The sequence below is a fragment of the Emys orbicularis genome, chromosome 6 (assembly GCF_028017835.1).
Source record: "Emys orbicularis isolate rEmyOrb1 chromosome 6, rEmyOrb1.hap1, whole genome shotgun sequence".
NCBI classification, from domain to species: Eukaryota; Metazoa; Chordata; order Testudines; family Emydidae; genus Emys; species Emys orbicularis.
The window spans coordinates 1719482-1745791 of NC_088688.1; the positions used below are offsets into that span (position 1 = coordinate 1719482).

The 26310-nt window shown below is 57.6% G+C and overlaps 1 protein-coding gene across 1 annotated transcript in view; it reads right to left on the minus strand.

Annotated features, from left to right (window-relative positions):
• LOC135880332 (receptor-type tyrosine-protein phosphatase T-like) overlaps window positions 1-21466 on the minus strand; it is an 88039-nt gene extending 66573 nt beyond the window's left edge. The window contains exons 1-5 of the mRNA XM_065406597.1: window positions 21038-21466; window positions 19952-20572; window positions 19347-19594; window positions 2618-2960; window positions 19-148 (exon numbers count right to left, since the gene is read on the minus strand). Coding sequence (XP_065262669.1) covers window positions 19-148; window positions 2618-2960; window positions 19347-19594; window positions 19952-20572; window positions 21038-21466 — 1771 coding nt within the window. The remainder of the gene's footprint in view (window positions 1-18; window positions 149-2617; window positions 2961-19346; window positions 19595-19951; window positions 20573-21037) is intronic.
• Between the last annotated feature and the right edge of the window lie 4844 nt (window positions 21467-26310).

Below are 26310 nucleotides of genomic sequence, written 5' to 3' on the forward strand. Positions count from 1 at the left end.
CGTCTGTGCAGAACTCACCCACACAGCTCACATTCCTCGTGTCCCACTCCATGCGCCCAGCCGTCTCCGTACACTGCATCCAAGCCGGGCTCCCCTCGTACTGCTGGCGACAGGTCACCTGAACCCCCTCGCCAACGGCAAACTCTGTCTGTGGGGAGACAGCAGAGACCGACGGGGGCCAGTTTCCTGCTGTCGTACAAACCCCTGGAGGGAAAGAAATGTCCAGTCTCTGCAAATCCTGTTCTGGTGAAAGGTGCCGCTGGCTGCCCCCGGGTGATCCTGGGGCAGAGCTGAGCCAAAGGGAGCCCGGGAGCAACCAGCACAGCAAAGGGCTGGGGAAAGGCGAGGAACACGGACACGCTGGGTGACAGGGAGTCTCTGGGCTGGTCCTGCCCTTCCTTATTGGCCCCTGGGCCCAGGGCCTGGGGGGGGTGGGGAGTTGGGGTCTGGCTCAGGGCCCCTGCAATTCCAGCAGGGTTTAGGTCCCCATACGAGAGGCTGAGAGGCCAAAACGAACCAGAGGGTTTACGGGGCGAGAATTCACCTGGCTCCGGAGATACCAAAGTGTCACGGAGTCTGGCTGCCGGCCCGGCCCCTGTGCCCGCAGTGACTCGGGGGGGCTCACACTTACCCCGGCAGGTGGGTGTCTCACTCCAGACAGACTGGCTCCCATTTCTGACACATTTGATCACAGGCGGTGACGGCCGATACCCCTCAGGGCAGCTCAGCGTCACCGAGTCACCCGGGGTGTAGAACTGCCTCTCGGGGGCAAACTGCAATCCGGAGTCCCGGGGTTTTGGTATTTCACATTTTTCTGTGTAACAAAGAAATAAGGGGAGACTCCTGAGGGTAATTGAATCATGCGGCTTCCCCCAGCCATTATGGGCCCGATCCCGAGCCACGCTGGGCACCCACACTACAGTAGGGGTTGCCGGGATCAGCTCCTCTGTGATCAGGTCTATCTCCCCCGTTTCTCTCTACAGGATTCACACGTGCTCAGGGCCTCGGGGGGGTGGGGGGAGTGAGGTGAGGGCAGGCGAGTCAGCCCCACGGAGTCGCGGGGGGAGGACGTATTTCCCTGGGTGTCCAGGCCAGAGGGGCCCATTCTGACCATCCAGTCTGACCTATTGCCTAGCCCAGGCCAGAGACCCGCCCCGGGGTCCCTGCAGGGGGGATCTTCTCCCCTTCTGCCAGAGACTCTATTGTGCTCAGTAACTGGTGGTTGAATTAGGTCTTGTCTACACTTGCACGTTAGAGCGCATTAAATCAGCCCCAGGAGCCCTAACTCACAACGCATCCACACTGGCAAGGCACGTAGAGCGCCCGGACTCCCCTGCTGGAGCGCTCCTGGTAATCCACCTCCACGAGAAGCATCAAGCTTGCTGTGCCCTGGCTGGAGCGTTTTGGCGCCAGTGTGGACGCCCTGGTCTGTTAATGTGCTCTGATCGGCCTCCAGAAGTGTCCCACAATGCCTGCTCTAGTCACTCTGGTTATCACATTGAACTCTACTGCCCTGCTCTCTGTCACGGAGTCCCCGGGCGATGCTCTGGAACTGCTCCCCACAAAGCCAGTCAGGACTTTGGGGAGCCTCCTCTCCCTTGGAGCAGACCGTCTTCAGGGCAAGAAGCTCACACGGCTTCACCTCCTGGATCTCTCCTGGGAGCATTCAGCATATGCCCCTCCATGCGCTTCCCACAGCGAGTCCGCCCAGGCGGGTCCTGGGGAAGCCAAAGGGTTCTGCACCCCCCACTTCACAGTCAGACGTGACTCTCGGCCAGCAAGTAAAACAGAGGTTTATTAGACGACAGGAACACGGTCTAAAACAGAGCTTGTAGGTCCAGCGAACGGGACCCCTCTGCCGGGTCCATTCTGGGGCCCAGCGAGGCAGACTCCTGTCTGCCCTCCCTTCCAGTCCCCAGCTAGCTTCAAACTCCCGTCCAGCCCCTCCTTCTCTCGGCTTTGTCTCTTTCCCGGGCCAGGAGGTCACCTGATCCCTTTGTCTCCAACACCTTCAGTTGGCACCTTTGCAGAGGAGGGGCCCAGGCCATCAGTTGCTAGGAGACAGAGTGTCGGGCATTTATGTGCACTGGCCCTTTGCTCTGCAGCAACCATACACCCTTATCCCACCACCTAGATACTTAAGAACTGCATAGGGGAAACTGAGGAAAACATTAAGAACAGTCCCACTTCGTCACATCTCTCCCCCCTTCGAGACCGAACTGAGCGGGGTCACTGCAGCCAGTGACCTGGGGAAGTTCGAACCCACCAACGTTCCCATGGATGCCCCAGCATCTCTCCCATTCCTTGGTGGGAGTTACACCAGGCCCTTCCAGTTTCGTGCCCTCCCTTAGTTCGAGTGCGCTTGATGGCACTCGCAGGCCGCATGTGGGAAGGTTTATGTGCCCCGTGCCCTTTTGCCACCCCAATACCCCTGGGGTTCAAACTGGGACTGGGTCTTCTCCCAGCACGTTGGTCTGGAGGGCTGCGATTCGGGGCTCTTTTGGTTAAGAGCCCCCATCTTGACCTTGGCCAGCTCTGGGCTTGGGCAGCCGCTCCCCACCTTGTGGCCCAGATACAACACCTCTGTCATCCCCACCTTACACTTTCCAGCTTTTACCGTCAGTCCCACCTCCTTGAGGCAGCCCAGCACCCTCTTCACCTGGGACACATGTCCCTCCCAGGTCTGGCTAAAGACACACATGTCATCGATGTACGCCAGGGCCAAGTTCTCCATCCCCCTCAGCTTGTCTAGAATCTCCCCAGGCCTAGGCATGGGGTAGGCATCGGACACGGTGATGGCTTTAAGCTTCCGATAGTCCCCACAAAACCAGATCATCCTGTCTTCCTTGGGGACCAGCCCCACGGGTGAGGCCCATGGGCTGTTGAACGGCTGGATCCCATCTAAAGTCAGCATGTCCTTGATCTCTCTCTCCAGGTTCTGGGCTACTTTCCCAGTGACTCTGAACGGGGAACACCTGATGGGGAGATTGGCTCACACCTCAGGGAAGAGATCCACCAGGGGGTCTTCCCCCTTCTCCTCCCAATCCTCCCTTTTCAGGTCCAGGGGTCCCCTCACTCTCCTCCCATCCAGCAGCTTGAAAGGGAAGAACCCTGTGGATTCCTGGGGCACCACCAGCTGCCTCCCGATTCCCCACAGTTCTGCTTCCCCTTGGGGAGCCCATTCCTGGTACAGGAATCCCTTCTCCCACAGGACTCTGTCCCTGCAGCCTTCCCAAGGCGGTTTGCAACGCTGTGGCCAGCAAGTTCCCTCAGATTCTCCAAGGAGGGATCCTTCTGCAGCTCGGTCTGAAATTCAGCTGCTGGGGAAGGGAGTGGGACTTGTTCCCTCTCGCTGGCTGGGCCTGGGGGTCACAGCCCCGCTGAGCCCTGTCCCTGGTAGCTCCCTCCCTGCTGTGTAATCACTTCCCAGCAGCACGTCTGGACCAGGCAAACCTGGTTGGCAGCCGACCTGCCCTGCCTGTGTGTCCCCCCACTCAGCTGGGGTCTCAGCTCCCACCGTGCCCAGCACTGCCCTGGCTGTCCCAGTGGGGCCAGGCAGCGAGCTCTCTGCTCTCCTTACAGCATCAGAGCCAGCGTGAGCTCCGGTGTGCAGGGGGGCGGGGAGCATCTCTCCATCCCACTCAGCCCCAGGGGTCTGGTTACAGGTAGGCAGGTACCCTGAGCCCAGCAGCCCCTCCCGCCTACCAGCCAGGTCATTTGCATTTTCACTGACCATTTCCCTCTTAGCCAATTGGTTCCCTGGATCCTGTCCCAAAGAGACACAGTCACCCCCGCAACAGGACCTCACAGCTGATATCATCCTGTGTCTGCACAGGGATCCAGGCCATAGGCAGGGTGAGGGGCTTCATCCCTGGGACCTTCACCCAGGTCACACAGCCCCTCAGCATCTGCCGCTGCACTACCCGGGGCCCGACAACAGTTCTCTCTGTCCCAGGGTCTCGCCACCCCAGGCATGTCCCCCCATTGACCACCACCTTCCACTCCCACTGGGGGTCCGAGGGGCCTGAGCCCAGGAGACTCCACGCAGAAATATAGGCCGGGGCCAGGAGTGGGAGCCTGTCCACCACCCCACCCATCTGGCTGACAGCGTCTATGGCCTTGTGTCACGGAGTGTGGGGGGACACAAGGCCCTGCACCTCCGACTTCCTGCGATTCACCATGACTCTCAGCCAGCCAGTAAAGCAGAAGGTTTATTTAGACGACAGGAACACAGTCCAAGACAGGTCTTGCAGGCACAGACAACAGGACCCGCCCCCAGTTAGGTCCATCTTGGGCTCCCAGGGCGCCCCAGCCCCCTTGGGAGGTGAGAGCCCGTCTGCCTCCCAGCCATTCCACCAGCCAGCTTCTGAAAACCCTCCCTTCAGCGACCCCTCCCACAGCCTTTGTTCAGTTTCCCGGGCAAAGGTGTCACCTGGCCTCTAACCCCTTCCTGGGTTCTCATGTTACATGCTCAGGTATTCTCCGTCGGTCAGTCTCCCATCCCCCAATGCAGACTATCCTAGCCACACTCCCCTGTCAGCATTCAAAGACCACATTAAGAACAGTCCCAGTTCGTCACATCTCTCCCCCCTTCGAGACCGAACTGAGCGGAGTCACTTTAGCCAGTGATCTGGGGAAGTTCGAACCTACCCACGTTGCCATGGATGCTCCAACATCCCACCCGTTCCTTGGTGAGAATTACACCAGGCCCTTCCAGTTTCACGCCCCCCCTTAGGTCGGGGGTGCTCGATGGCACTCGTAGTTCGCATGTGGGAAGGTTTATGCGGCCTGTGCCCTTTTCCCACCCCGATACTCCTGGGGTTCCAACTGGGCTGTGGTCTTCTCCCAGCGTTCCAGTCTGGAGGTCGGTGAATCGGGCTCTCTTGGTTCAGAGCCCCCCTTTGAACCTTGGCCACCCTCTGGAAAGGCTCCTCTATGCTGGGCAAGGGTCCTAAAGCCGTTTTCCCCTTGTCCCGGGCCTTCCTCCCCCTCTGACAGGGATCACAGGATCGGCAGTACTGTCGGACAGTAACAAAGACCCCAGGCCAGTAAAAGCTCCGTAGCAGCCTCTGCTGGGTACGCCAGGTTCCCTGGTGCCCTGAGAGGGGGGTGTCATGGGCCCGGTACAGCAGCTGGCGGCGATACTTCTGGGGTACCACCAGCTGCCTCCTGATCCCCCCGACTCCATTTTCCCTGGGGGAGCCCATTCTCGGTACAGGAACCCCTTCTCCCACAGGAACCTTTTCCAGCCACCTCTCCCCATGGTCTGTACCGCACCGAGGTCGGCCAGGTCCCTTATCTTCCGCAAGGAGGGATCTTTCTGCACCTCGGCCTGGAACTCAGCAGCTGGGACAGGGATGGCACCTGCTATCTCTCGCCGGCTGGGTCTGAAGCCGCAGCCTCCCTGAGCCGTGTCCCTGGGTGTTCCCTCCCCACCAGGTTAGGGTCCTGCACCTCAGGCAAGGCACCCTCCCCAAGGCCAGGGCGCAGTGCCCCTTGCCGGCTCTGACTGCGGGTCACAACCAGGGCACCCTGGGGGTTGCTTGGCCAGTCCTCCAGGTCCCCCCCCCCCATCAACACCTCAGTGGGCAAATACGGGTGTACCCCCACGTCCTTGGGGCCCGCCTTGGCCCCCCACTTCAGGTGTACCCTCGCCACAGGCACCTTGAATGGGGTCCCACCCACCCCCGTCAGGGTCAGGTAGGTGTTGGGCACCACCCGATCTGGGGCCACCACCTCGGGCCGGACCAGCGTCATCTCTGCGCCCGTATCCCAGTATCCATTGACCTTCCTCCCATCCACCTCCAGGGGAACAAGGTACTCTCTCCGGAGGGACCACCCCGCGCCCACCGTATAAACCAAAAACCCTGAATCTGGAGCATCCAGCCCCCCAGAGGAGCTGGCCTGGAGCTCTCCTCCCTCCGTAGCAGGTGGTACTCTGCCAGCCCCCCTTCCCTAGGAGTGCTGCCTCTCGCCCAGCTGGGTCTCTACCCAGTCAACCCTCTGTGGGTTCGGTCTGCTCAGTCTGTCCCTGAGCCTGGGGCACTGGGCCCGTATGTGGCCTCTTTGGCCACAGTGATAGCAGCCCATGTCCCATGGGTCCCCTCGAGTGGGTCGGATGGACCTGACGCTGGATGTTCCCCTTTGGTGGGGGTTTTCCGTATTTTCCTTCTGGGAGGTCCCATGGTGACTCTCTCTCTGGGTTGTGGCGGGCCTGTTCCTTTGGGACTCCTCCCTGTTATCCCCTGCCCGACTGTTCACAAACTCGTCGGCCAACTGGCCTGCGTGCTGCGGGTTCTCTGGCTTTTGGTCCATCAACCATTGCCTCAGGTCGGATGGGCACTGCTCATACACGTGCTCCAGTACGAATAGGTCAAGCAGGTCCTCTTTAGTTTGGGCCCCAGCTGTCCACTTGCGGGCATACGCCTGCGCCCGGTTGGCAAGTTGTAGGTATGTGACCTCACGGGTTTTACGCAGACTCCGGAACCTTTGCCGGTACATCTCAGGGGTCAGCCCAAACTCGCGGAGCAGGGCCTTTTTGAACAGTTCGTAGTCCCCTGTCTCTGTCCCTTTCAGTCGGCTGTACACCTCCCTGGCTGTGGAGTCCAGTGAGGGAATGAGAAACTGGAGCCTGTCTGCAGGGTCAACCTGGAGCAGCTCGCAGGTATTCTCAAAGGCCGTCAGGAAGGTATCCATGTCCTCCCCCTCCTTACGCTGGGCCAGGAAGCACTTATCAAAGCTCTTTGCAGTCTTGGGTCCCCCCTCGCTCACCGCAGCTGGGGCCCCACTGCTCCTCAGCCTGGCCAGTTCCAGCTCATGCTGACGCTGGTTCTCCTCATGCTGACGCTGTTTCTCCTTCTCTTCCCACTCCTGCTTCAGTTCTTGCTGCCTTAACTCGAGCTCTTTCAGTCTCAGCTCCCTGTCACATTCCAGTCACATCCGCTCCCGGGACGGGGAGCTCCGCCGGGACAATCCCCGGCTGACCGCCGGGGTCAGGGTGCCCTCGGTATTCGCTGGGCTTCCCCCAACCCCTCCCCTAGGTATAGGTAGGCAGGGTCTCGGGATGTCCTCGGCAGCAGTCTGACCCCTCCCAGCCATGTCAGGCCCCGGGGCCCACGCTGCATCCGCCGGGCGGCTTCCCTCAGGGACAGTGCTCGGTTTATCCAAGCGATCCCTCTCCTCCAGCTGGGCAATGAGCTGTTCTTTGGTGGACCTCCCAATGCGCAGCCCCCTCTGCCTGCACAGCTCCACCAGGTCGCTCTTAAGGCGTTTAGCATACATCCTCCTGCTGGCCACTGCCGGCCTGTGCTCTCCGCTTTCCACCGTTCCAGGGGGACCCCTAGTGTGCCAGCCCTTCTTCAGGTCACCCCCTCTCTGCCAGGGTCGAGCTGCAGACTCCTCCGCCCCGGGACCGCTCGCTGCGATCCCCCGGGGGACCCTGTTACTGCAACAGTCCTTCTCTCTGGTCACACACTCCCAGGGGTTAATCACCCCCTGAACCGTCTCTCTCTGACTCTTCAGCCCACCTGGTCCCCGTCGATCCCCCTTCGTTTTACTGCTCCCCAGTCACTTACTGCAGGAAGCGCCGTCCACGGGGTGTAGTAGATCCCACCCCTGCCACCAGTTGTCACGGAGTGTGGGAGGACACAAGGCCCTGCACCTCCGACTTCCTGCGATTCACCATGACTCTCAGCCAACCAGTAAAGCAGAAGGTTTATTTAGATGACAGGAATACAGTCCACGACAGGTCTTGCAGGCACAGACAACAGGACCCCCCCCCAGTTAGGTCCATCTTGGGCTCCCAGGGCGCCCCAGCCCCTTTGGGAGGTCAGAGCCCCGTCTGCCTCCCAGCCATATCACCAGCCAGCTTCTGAAAACCCTCCCTTCAGCGACCCCTCCCACAGCCTTTGTTCAGTTTCCTGGGCAAAGGTGTCACCTGGCCTCTAACCCCTTCCTGGGTTCTCATGTTACATGCTCAGGTATTCTCCGTCGGTCAGTCTCCCATCCCCCAATGCAGAGTATCCTAGCCACACTCCCCTGTCAGCATTCAAAGACCACAGTAAGAACAGTCCCAGTTTGTCACACCTTGGGACCCAGCAAGGGAGCTAGATACCGGGGCTTTTCCGCAGGGTCCCCCTGGTTCAAATCACCAGACTGCGTGAAGACCGTGTGGTGGGCATCCACATCACCCCCCCTCCTTAACCAGGGGCAGCAATTTAGTGTCAAGGTTCCCTGCGGAACTGGCAGCCCGGGGTCTATCCCCACTCACCCCTGGGGAGTCCCCTATGCCTCTCCACTCCACCATCGCCAGTCCATGCTGCTGCTGCTTCTCCTGCAGCTCTTCCTCGGGCTCTTGCTCTCTCTCACGGTCCTCTTGCTCTCTCGGACTCAGCTCCAGTCCCATCTGTCTCCAATCCCCTGATGGGGAACCTGATCATGAAGACCCCCGTCTGGTTGGGGACCAGACTCTTGGGGATGCCTGGCTACTGCTCCAGCTGCTCCCAGATCCTCTTGTAGCCCCGTCTGGGTCAGGAATCTGCTCCTTAGAGCGGTCCTCATCCTCCAACTTCCCAATGCGTAACCCTCTCTTTTTGCACAGGATCACAATGTCCTTCTTGAGGAGATGGCGATAGGCCATCACTCCGCTGTTCCCAAGTTGCTTTGGACTCACAGGCCCGTGTGCTCTCAGCTCCCCCATGGTTTCCAGGAAGAACCCCTAGTGTGCCAGCCCTTCTCGTGGTCACCACTTCTTTGCCAGGGTCGAGCTTCAGACTCCTCCGCCCCTGGGACCGTTCGCTGCAATCCCCAGGGGAACCCTGTTACAGCAAAAGTCCTTCTCTCTCCCAGGGTCGAGCGGCAAGCTCCTCCGCCCCTGAGACTGCTCGCTGCAGTCCTCAGGGGGACACCGTTACTCCAACAGTCCTTCTCGCTGGTCACACACTCCTAGGGGTTAATCGCCCCCTGAAACCGTCCCTCTCTGAGCCTTCAGCATGCCTGGTCCTCGGTATCCCCCCTGTTTTACTGCTCCCCAGTCACTTACTCCAAGAAGCGCCATTCACGGGGTGCAGTACATCCCACCTCTGCCACCAGTTGTCACGGAGTCCCCGGGCGATGCTCTGGAACTGCTCCCCACAAAGCCAGTCAGGACTTTGGGGAGCCTCCTCTCCCTTGGAGCAGACCATCTTCAGGGCAAGAAGCTCACACGGCTTCACCTCCTGGGTCTCTCCTGGGAGCATTCAGCGTATGCCCCTCCATGCGCTTCCCACAGCGAGTCCGCCCAGGCGGTGTCCTGGGGAAGCCAAAGGTTCTGCACCCCCCACTTCGCAGTCAGACGTGACTCTCAGCTAGCCAGTAAAACAGAGGTTTATTAGATGACAGGAACACGGTCTAAAACAGAGCTTTTAGGTCCAGCGAACGGGACCCCTCCGCCGGGTCCATTATGGGGTCCAGCGAGGCCGACCCCCGTCTGCCCTCCCTTCCAATCCCCAAATAGCTTCAAACTCCTGTCCAGCCCCTCCTTCTCTGGGCTTTGTCTCTTTCCCAGGCCAGGAGGTCACCTGATCCCTTTGTCTCTAACAGCTTCAATTGGCACCTTTGCAGAGGAGGGGCCCAGGCCATCAGTTACTAGGAGACAGAGTGTCGGGCATTTATGTACCCTGGCCCTTTGCTCTGCAGCAACCATACACCCTTATCCCACCACCTAGATACTTAAGAACTGCATAGGGGAAACTGAGGAAAACATTAAGAACAGTCCCACTTCGTCACACCCTCAGGTGACCGACCGTCAGACCTGCCCTTTAAATTCTCTGGAATTTTGAAAATCCCCTTCCTGTTTGCTCAGCCAGGCGTGGAATGCTCTCAGTGCATCTTTCCAGGTGACCATGTCTCCATGCGCTAGGCGATCCCCAGTATGGAGTAATGGCGAGGTGCTGGGCCTCAGTGTTTGGTGGGAGGGAGCTGTCCAGTCCCAGCTGCGCTCCAGCCGTAGGAATTACGATACCTTTGGACAGATATCAAGGGACATGATGGAAAGGGCCATGACCGGGACGCAGTGCAGGGTTAAAGTGAAGGAGCTGCGGAACGCCTACCACAAAGCGTGGGAGGCAAACCGCCGCTCCAGTGCTGCCCCCGCGACCTGCCGATTCTACAAAGAGCTGGACGCGATACTTGGGGGCAACCACACCTCCACTCCGAAGACCACCATGGACACTTCAGAGGCCGTAAGCAGTACAGAGTTCCACAAGGCAGGAGGAGGAAAGCAGGAGTGAGGGTGCTGAGGATGAGGGGGGGCACAGAGCCAGAGGACGGCCCGGCATCCCTAGATGCATGCAGCCAGGAGCTGTTTTCAAGCCAGGCGGAAGGTAGCCAGTCACAGCGGATGGTGCTTTGGGAAGAACAAACACCAGAGGAGGTGCCCGGTGAGCGGCTTTTATTTTGGGAAGGAAGTTGTTCGGTGCAGGCTCTTGGGGCGAGGAGGGTGAGGGCTGCATGCATGCCTAGATGCGGAATAGGGCATTGATGTGCTCTCTCACATTGCGGTAATCAGCCTCAGTGATCTCATCGAAGGTCTCATGCAGAAGCTGGGCAATGCACTTGCACAGGTTCCTTGGCAGAGCTACTGTGCTCCTTGTCCCAGTCAGGCTAACATGTCCGTGCCATTGTGCCATGAGGGGCGGGGGGACCATTGCTGCACACAGGCAAGCGGCATAAGGGCCTGTGGAAAATGTGGGGACAGTGTTCAGTATAGGGGCCCCCTTCAGCTGTTGGCTCTCTCCAAGGCACAGAACCCCAGAGGACAGTACGGCCCTGAAACAATCAGTCCCCCTTGCTGTGACGTTATGAGTGTAATATAATATCTCATTGGAAGGTGACAGGGCCAGAAAGAGTTAATTAACTCACAGACTGACCTGACCTATGGCTGAACTGTAGAAACTGGTTAGGAAGATCTGTAAATGAATAGAGCTTTGAAATGCAAGTCTGCATTGTTAGAGGTAAAAGGGGAGATGTTTGCTCAGGTCTTGTGAGCAAACAAGTCTGGTCTATTGCTATAGCTTTGATTCAAAGATCAAAAAAGGAATATTAACATTTAGGAAGACAATTGAGGGAAATTGTATTATTGTCTCTATGTCTCTTTGAAGGTTGTGGTAACCTGTATCTGAACAGTTTAGTGGATAAATTCCCCTGTGCTAATTGCCAGGATGTTTGAGAGAAGGAGAGTTAAGCGTATTGTTTTCTCAGGCAGAAAGGCGGCTGGAAATGTATAAAAACCCTGGGACATGATCCTTCCTCATCTCAGATCTGCTTTGGGTTTCAGGAGGGGGAAACCTTAAGCCACAAGGATTGAGATCCCCAGTCAGTGACTGAAGCCACCCTGAATATGGACATTGGACTATAACCTATGGACTATTTCTAAAAGGACTTTTGTCAACTACAAGCTCACCTCTGCTATGTGTCTGAACCTCAAGAATTGAATTCAAGTCAATTCTTAGTTTAGTTAATAAGAATTGGCTATAAGCGTGTATTTTGGGTAAGATCTAAGTTATAATTGAACCTGGGTATGTGGCTGATCCTTTGGGATTGGAAGAACCTTTTCTTTTATATGATGAGATAAGATTTTCAGTAATCATCATCATATCTGATGTGTGTGTCTGGACGGAGGCCTGAGGCTGGGCACTTTAAGGGAACTGCGTTGTTTGGACTTCTGAGTAACCAGTGAGGTACTATAGAAGTTGTTTTGTGCTGGTTGGTAAATCTAAGTATTGGAATATCCACCAGCGTTTGGGGTTTGTCTGCCCCGTTTTGTTTGCAGTTCACCCTAATTGAGTGACCTCAGCTGGCTCCCACAGGCAGCACCGTCACACTTGCCCCTGTGCTTACTCACCATTTTGGGGCTCCTGTGGGTTATGTGCACTCATTTTGGGACCAGCACTTTCTGCTATTGTGTAGACTGTACTTGTCTTTAAGGACAGCCGAGTCATTGCTCTGTCTGGTGTGAACAATGCTGCCTCTGTTAAGTGTTGCATTTTGGCTTTACAGATGCAACCTTGAGATCCCATCTGGCCTTGTTATCAACGGCCAAAAGACTACAAAGAATCAGGAAGCGTACGCAAAGAATCAAAAAGGACCTGCTGCATGAAGTCATGCAACACTCCCTTACTGAAAATCAAAAAGTACAGGAGTGGCAGGAGACTGAAAGGAGGCTCTGCCAGCAGAATGCGGATCGCCAGCACCAAAGCACAGCGCGGCTCATAAGCATTATGGAGCGCCAAGCGGACTTGATACAGGTGCTCATAGCACTGCAGACGGAGCAGATCCACGCCCACCCCCCCTGCAGCCCTTGTCCCAAAACTCTTTCCCTTGTGCCCCCATATCACCACCAACCCACTTCCCCCAACATCTGCTTTCTTATCGCCACCAGCTGCCTCCAACACCTGTAGCTTCACCACCCAGCCCTGCAAACTACAGCCATTACCCATTGTACTCAACCCCCATCACCATGCATTTTAGCCAGCCTGAAGTGCAGCACTCATTGCACGGCATTCTAGACAGGAAAGCTGAGTATGATAACAGGACATACACAAATCTGTGATTGTCCTGTTCCACACCCCGCCCCCTTCCCTCCTCCTACACAGCACAGATGTGTCATGCCCTTTCTGTTTCCCCAGCAGTTGTTTCTTTTCAATAAATGAATTTTTTTGCTTTGAAAACATTCTTTATTATTGCATAATATAAAAGATACCGTAGCCCAGGAAAGCAACAGGCACTGCAAGTCAGTGCATCACACGTAGCAGACACAGATGCCTACTAGCATTGGAACCACTGCACTTCACTGCAGGGCACCAAACATTACTGGTGGCTTTCAGCATCGAATTGCTCCCTCAAGGCATCCCTAATCCTTGCAGCCCCGCACTGGGCCCCTCTAATAGCCCTGCTCTCTGGCTGTTCAAATTCAGCCTCCAGGTGTTGAACCTCCGAGGTCCATGCCTGAGTGAAGCTTTCACCCTTCCCTTTACAAATGTTATGGAGGGTACAGCACGTGGGTATAACCGTGGGGATGCTGTCATCGGCCAGGTCCAGCTTCCCATACAGAGAGCGCCAGCGGCCCTTTAAACAGCCAAAAGCAAACTCAACAGTCATTCTGCACTGACTCAGCCTGTTGTTGAACTGCTCCTTGCTGCTGTCAAGGCTCCCTGTGTAGGGTTTCATGAGCCACGGCATTAAAGGGTAAGCCAGTTTCCAAGGATCACAATGGGCATTTCAACTTCCCCTAATAATGTGATCTTCCGCTCTGGGAAAAAAGTCCCGGCCTGCAGCTTCCTGAACAGGCCAGTGTTCCAAAAGATGCGTGTGTCATGCACCTTTCCGGGCCAGTCTGCGTTAATGTCAATGAAATGCCCACGGTGACCCACAAGCACCTGGAGAACCATAGAGAAATAGCCCTTCCGATTTATGTACTCGGAGGCTAGGTGGTCTGGTGCCAGAATAGGAATGTGCGTCCCATCTATCGCCCCTCCGCAGTTAGGGAAACCCATTTGTGCAAAGCCAGCCACAATGTCCTGCACGTTACCCAGAGTCAAGGTTCTTCTGAGCAGGATGTGATTAATGGTCCTGCAAACTTGCATCAACACGATTCCCACAGCCGTCTTTCCCACTCCAAACTAGTTAGCAACCGATCGGTAGCTGACTGGAGTTGCCAGCTTCCAGATTGCAATAGCCACCCGCTTCTCCACCAGCAGAGCAGCTCTCAATCTCGTGTCCTTGCGCCGCAGGGTGGGGGCAAGCTCCTCACACAATCCCATGAAAGTGGCTTTTCTCATCCGAAAGTTCTGCAGCCACTGCTCGTCATCCCAGACTTCCATGACGATGTGATCCCACCACTCAGTGCTTGTTTCCCGAGCCCAAAAGTGGCGTTCCACTATGGTAAGCATGTCCGTGAATGCCATAAGCAATCTAGTGTCGTAAGCGTTATGCGTGTCGACATCATCGTTGGACTCCTCACTGTCACTTTGTAGCTTAAGGAGTAACTCAACTGCAATTTGTGATGTGCTGGCAAGACCTATCAGCATATTCCTCAGCAATTCGGGCTCCATTCCCGCAGACCGAAAGGAAAGACAGAGTGCGCAGTACAAAAAACATTGAACGATGGCGCCAATTGTGGATGGAAGCACAGGGACTGCTGGGATGCAAACCGATGCATCACAGGGCATTGGGACAGGACCCAGAATGCCCCACACCTCCCCAGGGCCGGGTCCAGGCACCAGCTGAGCAAGCTGGTGCTTGGGGTGGCAGATTGTTGGAGGCGGCGTTCTGCCCAATCCTAGGGCGGCACGGCCGCTTTTTTTTTTTTTTTTTTTCTTGTTCCACTCCGGCCGCCCTGTAGGGGGCGGCGGTGCGGAGAACCAGAGCGCCCTGCAGGGCAGTCCTCTTCCTTCCCTCCCCGCCGACCAGAGCGGAGCCCTCGCGGCAGGCGGCAGGAGGCGGCGCAGCGGGAGGGGCCGCGTGGCAGCGCCCCTGCTGTAGCCCTGGCCGCCCCCTTCTCTCTCTCTCCCGCCCGCTCCCTCACCCCCCCAGCCGGTCCCCCTGTACCCGCGCTCCGCCTGGGCCGCAGGTTTTTTTGTTGTTTTTTTTTTCTGCTTTGCTGTTCTGGCCGCCCCGTTTTTTTTTTTTTGTTTTGTTTTTTGCTTGGGGCGGCCAAAAAGCCAGAGCCGGCCCTGCACCTCCCACCCCCTTCCCACAAGCCACAGCGCCAGAATGGGAAGAGGTGCTCTGTGGGATAGCTGCCCATAATGCACCGCTCCCAATGCCGCTGCAAGTGCCGCAAATGTGGCCACGCCAGTGCGCTTGCAGCTGTCAGTGTGGACACACTGCAGTGCTTTCCCTACTGCACTCTCCGAGGGCTGGTTTAACTCACAGCGCTCTACATCTGCAAGTGTAGCCATGCCCTTAGAGCGAATCTTTGGAAAGGCAGCAGCCACCCGCGATGTAAACACTCCATGTGTCAGAGACCCCACCCTATCCCTGGGGCGGCTGTTCTCCTGGGGAATGACCCTCACTGTTAAAAAGTTGCACATTATGTAGCCCCACCCCATAGTGTCCGCGGGACTGGCACAGCGACAGAGGCTGCAGCTCCAGCTCCTGGGGGCGGCTCTCAGAGTCTCAGTAGAACAGAGCCTCAGCTCCCCCTGCCCCCGAGCTCTATCTATCTGCCCACATGCTCAGGGTTTAGCTGATCGCCATATTTGGGGTTGGGAAGGAATTTTCCTCCAGGGCAGATTGGCAGAGGCCCTGGAGGTTTTTCACTTTCCTCTGCAGCGTAGGGCACAGGTCTCTGCACCTTGAAGTCTTTAAACCACGATTTGAGGACTTCAATAACTCAGGCATAGGTTAGGGTTTGTTACAGGAGTGGGTGGGTGAGATTCTGTGGCCTGCGTTGTGCAGGTCAGACTAGATGATCATAATGGTCCCTTCTGACCTTAAAGTCTATGAGTCTATGCCTAGGGCCCTGTACGGCACATCCCCCAGCGCCTGAGCTGGACCATTGCTCTGATCTGGGACGGCAATTCCTTCCTTCCTACGGTACCGAAAGGTCATGGAGCATCCGGCACCAGGCCAGGCCCCTGGGATCACAGTGACCCAGGCAAGGGGCTCACACTAACCCAGGCAGGCAGCAGTCTGATTCCAGACACTCCAGCTCCCCTGTCTAGTACAGATCTGATCTCAGGCTGCGAGGGTTCGAACCCCTCAGGGCAGCTCAGGGTCACTGGCTCCTCCCTGCTATAATACGTCTTGTCCGGTTAGAACAGCAGAGCTGAGGCCCAGCTGGGTTTGCGGCACTTTTCTCTTGGGAGAACAATCAGGTTTGGGGTGTCACAGAGTGTGGGGGAGTCAGGGCCCTGCACCCCCCACTTCCTGCGATTCACCATGACTCTCAGACAGCCAGTAAAACAGAAGGTTTGTTAGACGACAGGAACACAGTCCCAAGCAGGGCTTGTAGGTACAACCAGGACCCCTCAGCCAGGTCCCTCTGGGGGAGCAAGAAGCTTAGATCCCAGACTTGGGGTTCCCTGCCTCTTCCCAGCCAGCCCCAAACTGAAACCAAAAACCCCTCCCGCAGGCTCTCTCCCCCTCCTCTCTCCCTCTCCCTTTGTCCAGTTTCCCGGGCCAAGGTATCGCCTCGCCCCAACCCCCTTCCTGGCTCAGGTTATAGGCTCAGGTACCGTCCCTCAATTAAAATCATCCCCTGCTCTCCCATCCCCCATGCAGACAGTCCCAGTAAAACTAGATGACATTCCCAGGTCAATCCGCCCTGCTCCCTGCTCCGTCACATCTCTCCCCCCTTCGAGACTGAACTGAGTGGGGTCACTCTGACCAGTGACCTGGGGAAGTTCAGGGCCCCCTCTCCGGGACAGCGCGTCCGCTATCAGGTTGTCACTTCCCTTCACATGGACCACGTCCATCTCATAATCCTGCAGGAGCAGGCTCCACCTCAGGAGCTTGGCGTTGGCTCCTTTCATCTGGTGCAGCCAGGTCAGGGGAGAGTGGTCGGTGTGCACGGTGAAGTGTCGCCCAAAGAGATATGGCTCTAGTTTCTTGAGGGCCCACACCATGGCCAGGCATTCCTTCTCGATGGCCGCGTAGTTCTGCTCCCGGGGTAGCAACTTCTTGCTCAGGTACACGATGGGGTGTCTCTCCCCCTTTTCATCCTCCTGCATTAACACCGCCCCCAGTCCCGTGTCTGAGGTGTCGGTGAACACCATAAAGGGCTTGTCAAAGTCTGGGTTTGCCAGAACTGGCCACTGACCAGAGCCTCCTTCAGCGCCCGGAGAGCCCCCTGGCACTCCTCGGTCCAGACCACCTAGTCTGGCTTCCCCTTCTTGCACAGCTCAGTGATGGGGCCGGCTATGGCGCTAAAGTGGGGCACGACCCTTCGATAGTATCCCGCTGTGACGAAGTGGGACTGTTCTTAATGTTTCCTCTGAATACTGTGTGGGTGCCTCAGTTTCTGACCGACACTCTGTCGCCTGGCAACTAATGGCCGGGCCCTTCCCCCCTGCAAGGGGATGCTAAAGGTGTGGGAGAACAAAGAGGTCAGGTGACCTCCTGGCCCGGGAAAGGAACTCAGCAGAGAAGAGGGGCTGGAGGAGGTTTCAGTTTGGGGCTGGCTGGGGACGGGGAGTGAGGGCAGACGGGATTGTCTGGTTCGCTGGGCCCCAGAATTGACCCGGCCGAGGGGTCCCGTTCACTCTACCTACAAGCTCTGTTTTAGACCGTGTTCCTGTCATCTAATAAACCTCTGTTTTACTGGCTGGCCAAGAGTCACGTCTGACTGCGATGTGGGGGTGCAGGACCCCCTGGCTTCCCCAGGACCCCGCCTGGGCGGACTCGCTGTGGGAAGCGCACGGAGGGGCATATGCTGAATGCTCCAAGGTCAGACCCAGGAGGTGAAGCCGTGTGAGCTTTTTGCCCTGAAGACCGTCTGCTCCGAGGGAGAGGAGGCTCCCCAGAGTTCTGACTGGCTTTGTGGGGAGCAGTTCCAGAGCATCACCCGGGGACTCCATGACAACTGGTGGTAGTGGTGGGATGTACTGCACCCCGTGAATGGCGCTTCTTGCAGTAAGTGACTGGGGAGCAGTAAAACAAATGGGGATAACGAGGACCAGGCGTGCTGAAGGCTCAGAGAAGGACGGTTTCAGGGGGCGATTAACCCCTGGGAGTGTGTGACCAGCGAGAAGGACTGTTGGAGTAACGGGGTCCCCGTGACTGGCGAGCAGTCTCAGGGGCGGAGGAGTCTGCAGCTCAACCCTGGCAAAGAGGTGATACCACGAGAAGGGCTGGCACACTAGGGGTTCTTCCTGGAAACCATGGGGGAGCTGATAGCACACAGGCCTCTGAGTCCAAAGCAACTTGGGAACAGCGGAGTGATGGCCTATCACCATCTCCTTAAGGAGGACATTTTTCAGGTATCTGAAAGGGTGTTAAAAGGAGGAGGGAGAAAACTTGTTCACCTTAGTCTCTAAGGATAGAACAAGAAGCAATGGGCTTAAACTGCAGCAAGGGAGGTCTCGGTTGGACATTAGGAAAAAGTTCCTAACTGTCAGGGTGGTTAAACACTGGAATAAACTGCCTAGGGAGGTTGTGGAATCTCCATCTCTGGAGATATTTAAGAGTAGGTTAGATAAATGTCTATCAGGGATGGTCTAGACAGTATTTGGTCCTGCCATGAGGGCAGGGAACTGGACTCGATGACCTCTCGAGGTCCCTTCCAGTCCTAGAATCTATGAATCTATGAAATCCCGTGCAAAAAGAGAGGGTTACGCATTGGGAAGTTCACCAAGGTCCAGTTAATCATGCAGCTGGAGGACGAGGACCGCTCTAAGGAGCAGATTCCTGACCCAGACGGGGCTACAAGAGGATCTGGAAGCAGCAGGAGCAGTAGCCAGGCCTCCCCAAGAGTCCCCAACCAGATGGGGGTCTTCATGATCGGGTTCCCCATCAGGGGATCGGAGACGGATGGGATTGGAGCTGAGTCCGAGAGAGAGAGAGGACCGTGAGAGAGAGCAAGAGCCCGAGAAAGAGCTGCAGGAGAAGCAGCAGCAGCATGGACTGGCGATGGTGGAGCGGAGAGGCATAGGGGGCTCCCCAGGGGTGAGTGGGGATGGACCCCGGGCTGCCAGTTCCACAGGGAACCTCCACACTAAATTGCTGCCCCTGGTTAAGGGGGGGGGGAATGTGGATGCCCACCACACGGGCTTCGAGCAGGCTGGCGATTTGAACCAGGGGGACCCTGCGGAAAAGCCCCGCTATCTAGCTCCCTTGCTGGGTCCCAAAGCCATAGACGCTGTCAGCCAGATGGGTGGGGTGGTGGACAGGCTCCCACTCCTGGCCCCGGCCTATATGTCTGTGTGGAGTCTCCTGGGCTCAGGCCCCTCGGACCCCCAGTGGGAGCAGAAGGTGGGGGTCAATGGGGGGACATGCCTGGGGTGGCGAGACCCTGGGACGGAAAGAACTGTTGTCAGGCCCTGGGTGGTGCAGCCGCAGATGCTGAGGGGCTGTGTGACCTGGGTAAAGGTCCCCGGGATGAAGCCCCTCGCCTTGCCTATGGCCCGGATCCCTGTGCAGACCCAGGAGGGGTTGGGCTGGCTGGTCGTTGGGGTTCTCCAGGATATCGGCTGTGAGGTCCTGTTGGGGGGTGACTGTGTCCCTTTGGGACAGGATCCAGGCCCTGCTCCTGTAATGGCCGAGGATTTGAATTTGAATCCAGGGAACCAATTGGGACTGTTCTTAATGTTTCCTCTCAGGGCTGGCTTTAGCAAGTGCGGGGCCCGATTCCTGGGGCTTGTACTCACCGGGCGGCGCTCCCAGTCTTCGGCAGCACTTCGGATTGCCGGCCAGGGGAGCGGGGCCGCAGGGCTCGCCGCGCTCCAGCCGGGGTCGTGGGGCCAGGGGCTCTTGCTGGGGTCGTGGGGCTGCTGTGCTCCGGCGCGGGGCCGCCGCGCTCCGGGCGGAGCTCCAGCCAGGAGAGCGGGGCCGCGGGCTTCCGTGCTCCGGCCAGCACTGCAGCCGGGGTTACGGGGCTGCTGCACTCCGGCCGGAGCTCCAGCCAGGAGAGCGGGGCCACCGAAGACCCCGGAGCGGACCGCCGCCGGGGTGAATAAAAAAAATTAAAAAGGCGCCTAAGGCGCAGGGCCCTCTTAGGCGCGGGGCCCGATTCCGGGGAATCGGGCGAATTGGCCTAAAGCCAGCCCTGTTTCCTCTGAATACTGTGTGGGCACCTCAGTTTCTGACCCTCTGGTTTCCCAAGGACCCCGCCTGGGCGGACTCGCTGTGGGAAGCGCACGGAGGGGCATATACTCAATGCTCCAAGGTCAGACCCATGAGGGTGAAGCCGTGTGAGCTTCTTGCCCTGAAGACAGTCTGCTCCAAGGGAGAGGAGGCTCCCCAAAGTCCTGACTGGCTTTGTGGGGAGCAGTTCCAGAGCATCGCCCGTGGACTCCGTGACACCCGCCATCCCAACAAAGGCTTGGACCTGCTTTTTGGTTTGGGGAGCGGGCCAGTCTCTGATCACCTCTACTTTGGCTGGTTCCAGCTTTAGGCAGCCGCTCCCCACCCGATGGCCCAGGTAAGATACTTCAGCCATCCCCACCTTGCACTTCTCAGCCTTTATGGTCAGCCCCACCTCCTGGAGTCGGCCAAGCACTTGTTTAACCTGGGACACGTGGTCCTCCCAGGTCTGGCTAAAGACATAGATGTCGTCAATATACGCCACGGCAAAACTCTCCATCCCCCTCAGTAGCTGATCCACTAGGCGCTGGAAGGTGGCCGGCGCTCTCTTGAGGCCAAAAGGCAGGGTCAGAAACTCATAGAGCCCCAGCGAGTTGATAAAGGCCAATTTCAGCCTGGCATCTGCATCCAGCGGCACTTGCCAGTAGCCTTTTGTAAGATCCATGGTGGTGAGGTACCGAGCGCCTCCCAGCTTGTCTAGGAGCTCGTCAGGCCTGGGCATGGGGTAGGCATCAGATACGGTGATGGCATTAAGCTTCCGATAGTCCACACAGAACCGGATCGACCCGTCCTTTTTGGGGACCAGCACCACCGGCAAGGCCCAAGGGCTGGAAGATGGCTGGATCACCCCCAAAGCCAGCATGTCCCCGACCTCTCTTTCCAGGTCCTGAGCAGTTTTCCCTGTGACTCGGAAGGGGGAGCATCTTATAGGCGGGTGCGATCCTGTCTGCACCCGGTGGACAGTCAGATTAGTGCATCCAGGCTGGTTGGAAAACAGTTGTCGGTACAGATGCAGAACCCCTCTGATCTCAGCTTGCTGGGCAGGGGTCAGCTGATCAGAGAGGGGAATTGCTTCCAGGGGGAAACCAGCTCTTGTCCCAGGGAATAGGTCTACTAAGGGGTCATCTCCCTGCTCCTCCCAATGTCCACACACGGCCAACACCACATTCCCCCTGTCATAATATGGCTTCATCATATTCACATGGTACACCCGGCGGTGGTGTGCCCGGTTCGACAGCTCCACCACATAGTTTACCTCGTTTAGTTGCTTGACAACCTTGAAGGGACCTTCCCAGGCAGCCTGGAGTTTGTTTTTCTTCACGGGGATGAGGACCATCACCTGATCCCCGGTGGCGAAGGCGCGGGCCCGTGCCATACGGTCATACCAGACTTTCTGCTTCCTCTGGGCTCTGGCCAGATTCTCCCTGGCCAGACCCATGAGCTCAGCAAGTCTTTCCCGGAAGGGCAGGACATGCTCCAACACCGACTCTCCATCGGGAATGGCCTTTCCCTCCCATTCGTCTCTCATCAGGACTAGGGGCCCCCTTACCCTCCTTCCATATAACAGTTCGAAAGGTGAAAACCCAGTAGACTCCTGGGGTACTTCCCTGTACACGAACAGCAGGTGAGGTAAGTACTTGTCCCAGTCCTGCGGGTGCTGGTTCATAAAGGTTTTCAGCATCATCTTTAGCGTTCCGTTGAACCTCTCCACCAGCCCGTTGGATTGGGGGTGATACGCTGAGGCCCAGGTGTGCCGAACCCCACATTTCTCCCACAAGCACTGGAGTAGAGCCGACATGAAGTTGGACCCTTGGTCTGTCAAGACTTCCTTGGGGAACCAAGGGACTATTTTCGGCTGAAAATAGTCAGCAGCGCATCTGCCACGGTGTCTGCTTCAATGGAAGCTAAGGGCACTGCCTCGGGGTAGCGGGTGGCGAAATTTACCACCACCGGAATGTATTTCTTCCCCGACTGGGTCATCTTGTTGAGCGGGTGCACTATGTCCATGGCCACCTTCTGGAAAGGTTCCTCTATGATGGGCAAAGGCCTCAAAGCCGCCTTACCCTTATCATAGAATATCAGGGTTGGAAGGGACCTCAGGAGGTCATCTAGTCCAACCCCCTGCTCAAAGCAGGACCAACTCCCAACTAAATCATCCCAGCCAGGGCTTTGTCAAGCCGGGCCTTAAAAACCTCCAAGGAAGGAGATTCCACCACCTCCCTAGGGAACCCATTCCAGTGCTTCACCACCCTCCTAGTGAAATAGTGTTTCCTAATATCCAACCTAGACCTCCCCCACTGCAACTTGAGACCATTACTCCTTGTTCTGTCATCTGCCACCATTGAGAACAGCCGAGCTCCATCTTCTTTGGAACCCCCCTTCAGGTAGTTGAAAGCAGCTATCAAATCCCCCCTCATTCTTCTCTTCTGGAGACTAAACAATCCCAGTTCCCTCAGCCTCTCCTCATAAGTCATGTGCTCCAGCCCCCTAATCATTTTTGTTGCCCTCTGCTGGACTCTTTCCAATTTTTCCACATCGTTCTTGTAGTGTGGGGCCCAAAACTGGACACAGTATTCCAGATGAGGCCTCACCAATGTCGAATAAAGGGGAACGATCACGTTCCTCGATCTGCTGGCAATGCCCCTACTTATACAGCCCAAAATGCCATTAGCCTTCTTGGCAACAAGAGCACACTGTTAACTCATATCCAGCTTCTCGTCCACTGTGACCCCTAGGTCGTTTTCTGCAGAACCACTTGTACCGGGCCTTCCTCACCCTCTGGCAAGGGTCACAGGATCGGCAGTACTGTCGGACAGTAATAAAGACCCCAGGCAAGTAAAAGTTCTGTAGCAGCCTCTGCCGGGTGCGCCGGATTCCCTGGTGCCCTTCGAGAGGGATGTCATGGGCCCGGTACAGCAGCTGGCGGCGATAGTTCTGGGGTACCACCAGCTGCCTCCTTCTCCCCCATGACTCCACTTCCCCTGGGGGAGCCATTCTCGGTACAGGAACCCCTTCTCCCACTGGAACCTTTTCCGGCCACCTCTCCCCATGGTCTGTACCGCACTGAGGTCGGCCAGGTATCCTAGCTTCCACAAGGAGGGATCTTTCTGCAGCTCGGCCTCAAACTCAGCAGCTGGGGAAGGGATGGGGACCTGCTCTCCCTAGCCGGCCGGGTCAAGAGCCGCAGCCTCTCTGAGCTGTGTCCCTGGGCACTCCCTCCCCTCCGGGGTAGGGTCCTGCGCCTCGGGCAAGATACCCTCCCCGAGGACAGGGCGTAGTGCCCCTCGCCGGCTCTGGCTATGGATCACGACCAGGGCACCCTGAGGGTTGCTTGGCCAGTCCTCCAGGTCCCACCCCATTAACACCTCAGTGGGCAACTGGTGGTGCACTCCCACATCATTGGGGCCCTCCTTGGCCCCCCATTTCAGGCGTACTTTTGCCATGGGCACCTTGAATGGGGTCCCACCCACCCCCGTCAGGGTCAGGTAGGTGTTGGGCATCACCCAATCTGGAGCTACCACCTCGGGCCAGGCCAGCGTCACCTCAGTGCCTGTGTCCCAGTATCCATTGACCTTCTTCCCATCCACCTCCAGGGGAACAAGGCACTCGCTCTGCAGGGACAGCCCCGCACCCACCCTGTAAACAGAGAACTTTGAGTCGGGGCATCCAGCCCCCCAGAGGAGCTGGCCTGGGGCACTCCTCTCTCCTGAGCTGTTGGGAAGCTGTCAGCCCCCCTTGCCTGGGCCGTCTTCCCCTCGTCCTGCTGGGTCTCTATCCAGTTAACCCTCTGTGGGTTCGGTCTGCTCAGTCTGTCCTTGAGTTTGGGGCACTGGGTCTCAATGTGGCCTCTCTGGCCACAGTAATAGCAGCCCATGTCCCATGGGTCCCCTCGAGCTGGTCGGTTGGCCCTGACGCCGGGTGTTCCCCTTGGGAGGGGGTTCTCCATATTCCCCCTTTGGGAGGTCCCAGGGTGACTCTCTCTCTGCATCATGGCAGGCCTGTTCCTTTGGGACTGCTCCCTGCCACCCCCTGACCAGCTCGTCACAAACTCATCGGCCAGCCGCCCTGCGTGTCATGGGTTCTCTGGCTTCTTGTCCATCAACCACAGCATCTGGTCGGATGGGCACCGCTCATACAGTTGCTCTAGTACAATCAGTTTAACCAGGTCCTCCTTCGTCTGGGCCCCAACTGCCCACTTGCTGGCGTATCCCTCCATGTCGACGGCTAGTTGCAGATATGAGACCTCAGGGGTTTTATCCTGACTCCGGAACCTTTCCCGGTACATCTCAGGAGTCAGCCCAAACTCACGTAGCAGGGCCTTTTTGAATAGTTTGTAGTCCCCTTTCTCCGCCCCCTCCAGTTGGCGGTACAATGCCACGGCTTTGGGGTCCAGTAAGGGGGTGAGAACCCGGAGTCTGTCCGCAGGATCAACCTGGTGCAGCTCGCAGGCTGTCTCAAAGGCATCCAGGAAGTCATCCATGTCCTCCCCCTCCTTACGTGGGGCCAGGATGCACTTATCAAAGCTCCGTGCAGTCCTGGGTCCCCCCTCACTCACCGCAGCCGGGGGCTCGCGGCCCCTCAGCCTCGCCAGCTCCAGTTCATGATGCCTCTGTCTCTCTTCATGCTGCCTCTGTCTCTTTCTCCTCCAGTTCATGCTGTCTCTGTTTTTCGCGATCTTCCCGCTCTCTCAGTTTTAGCTCTTTCTCCCATTCCAGCCGCTTCAGCTTCACAGATACCGAGTGTCTCCGGGAGGATCCCCTGCTGGCCGGGGGGGGGGGGAGGGGATCACGGTGTCCTCGGTATTTGTTGGGCTCCTCCCCACCCTTCCCCTAGGCATAGGAAGGAGGGGTCTCGGGAAGCCCTCAGCAGCCGGCTGACCACTCCCAGCTGGGACAGACACTGGTGCCTGCGCTGCATTTGCCAGGCTGCTTCCCTCCGAGACAGGGATCGGTTCATTCGAGCGATCGCCTTCCTTGAGCTGGGCAATGAGCTGTTCTTTGGTGAGCCTCCCACTGCGCAGCCCCCTCTGCACAGCGCCACCAGGTCGCTCTTAAGCCGCTTGGCATACATCTTCCTGCTGGCCACTCCCAGGCCTGGGTGCTCACCGCTCCCCACAGTTTCCAGGGAGACCCCTAGTGTGCCAGCCCTTCTCGAGGTCACCACCTCTCTGCCAGGGTCGAGCTGCAGACTCCTCCGCCCCTGGGACCACTCGCTGTGATCCCCCGGGGGACCCTGTTACTGCAAAAGTCCTTCTCGCTGGTCACACACTCCCAGGGGTTAATCGCCCCCTGAAACTGTCCCTTGCTGACTCTTCAGCACGCCTGGTCCCCGTCAATCTCCCTTCGTTTTACTGCTCCCCAGTCACTTACTGCAGGAAGCACCGTCCATGGGGTGCAGTAGATCCCACCTCTACCACCAGCTGTCACAGAGTGTGGGGGAAACAAGGCCCTACACCCCTCTTCCTGCGATTCACCGTGACTCTCAGCAAGACAGTACAACAGAAGGTTTATTAGACGACAGGAACACAGTCCCAAGTAGGGCTTGTAGGTACAACCAGGACCCCCCAGCCAGGTCCCTCAGGGGGAGCAAGGATCTTAGACCCCAGACTTAGGGTTCCCTGCATCTTCCCAGCCAGCCCAAACTGAAACCAAAACCCCTCCCGCAGGCTCACTCCCCGTCCTTCTCTCCCCTTCTCCCTTTGTCCAGTTTCCCGGGCCAAGGTGTCGCCTCGCCCCACCCCCTTCCTGGCTCAGGTTACAGGCTCAGGTACCGTCCCTCAATTAAAGTCATCCCCTGCTCTCCCATCCCCCATGCAGACAGTCCCAGTAAAACTAGATGACATTCCCAGGTCAATCCACCCCACTCCCTACTGCGTCACATGGGGCCATTAGAAAAGGATGAGATTCCAGTCCCCACATTAGACTGTCAGTCCCTGCCCCAAGGAGATGTCTGTCTGTCCAGTGTTTGTACAGCGCCTAGCGCTGGGGTTTCCAAGGGCTACTGGTAATAGAAATAAATAATCACAACAGGCCTTACCCATGAACCAACACACTGATACACACCATTATGTACAGGCTCCGACATCCCCTCACACCCCTCCAACACAGCCTAGAACCTCACCACACTCCCCCCCACATTCCCCCCACGCAGGCTGCTTTGCCCCACACACTCGCTGTTGCTGTCACTTCACGCCCTTCAGAAGGTCTCAGCTGAACACTCAAGACATAAAGACGCCCCCAGGAAGTCGTGGGGCCTCCTTGGAGGCTCTCGGTGTCCCAGGGTTTGGATCCTGCCCCCCAGCCCGTCCGGCAGCCCATCTGTGCAGAACTCACCCACACAGCTCACATTCCTCGTGTCCCACTCCACGTGCCCAGGTGTCTCCGTACACTGCATCCAAGCCGGGCTCCCCTCGTACTGCTCCGGGCGACAGGTCACCTGAACCCCCTCGCCAACGGCAAACTCTGTCTGTGCGGAGGCAGCAGAGACCGACGGGGGCCAGTTTCCTGCCGTCCTACAAACCCCTGGAAG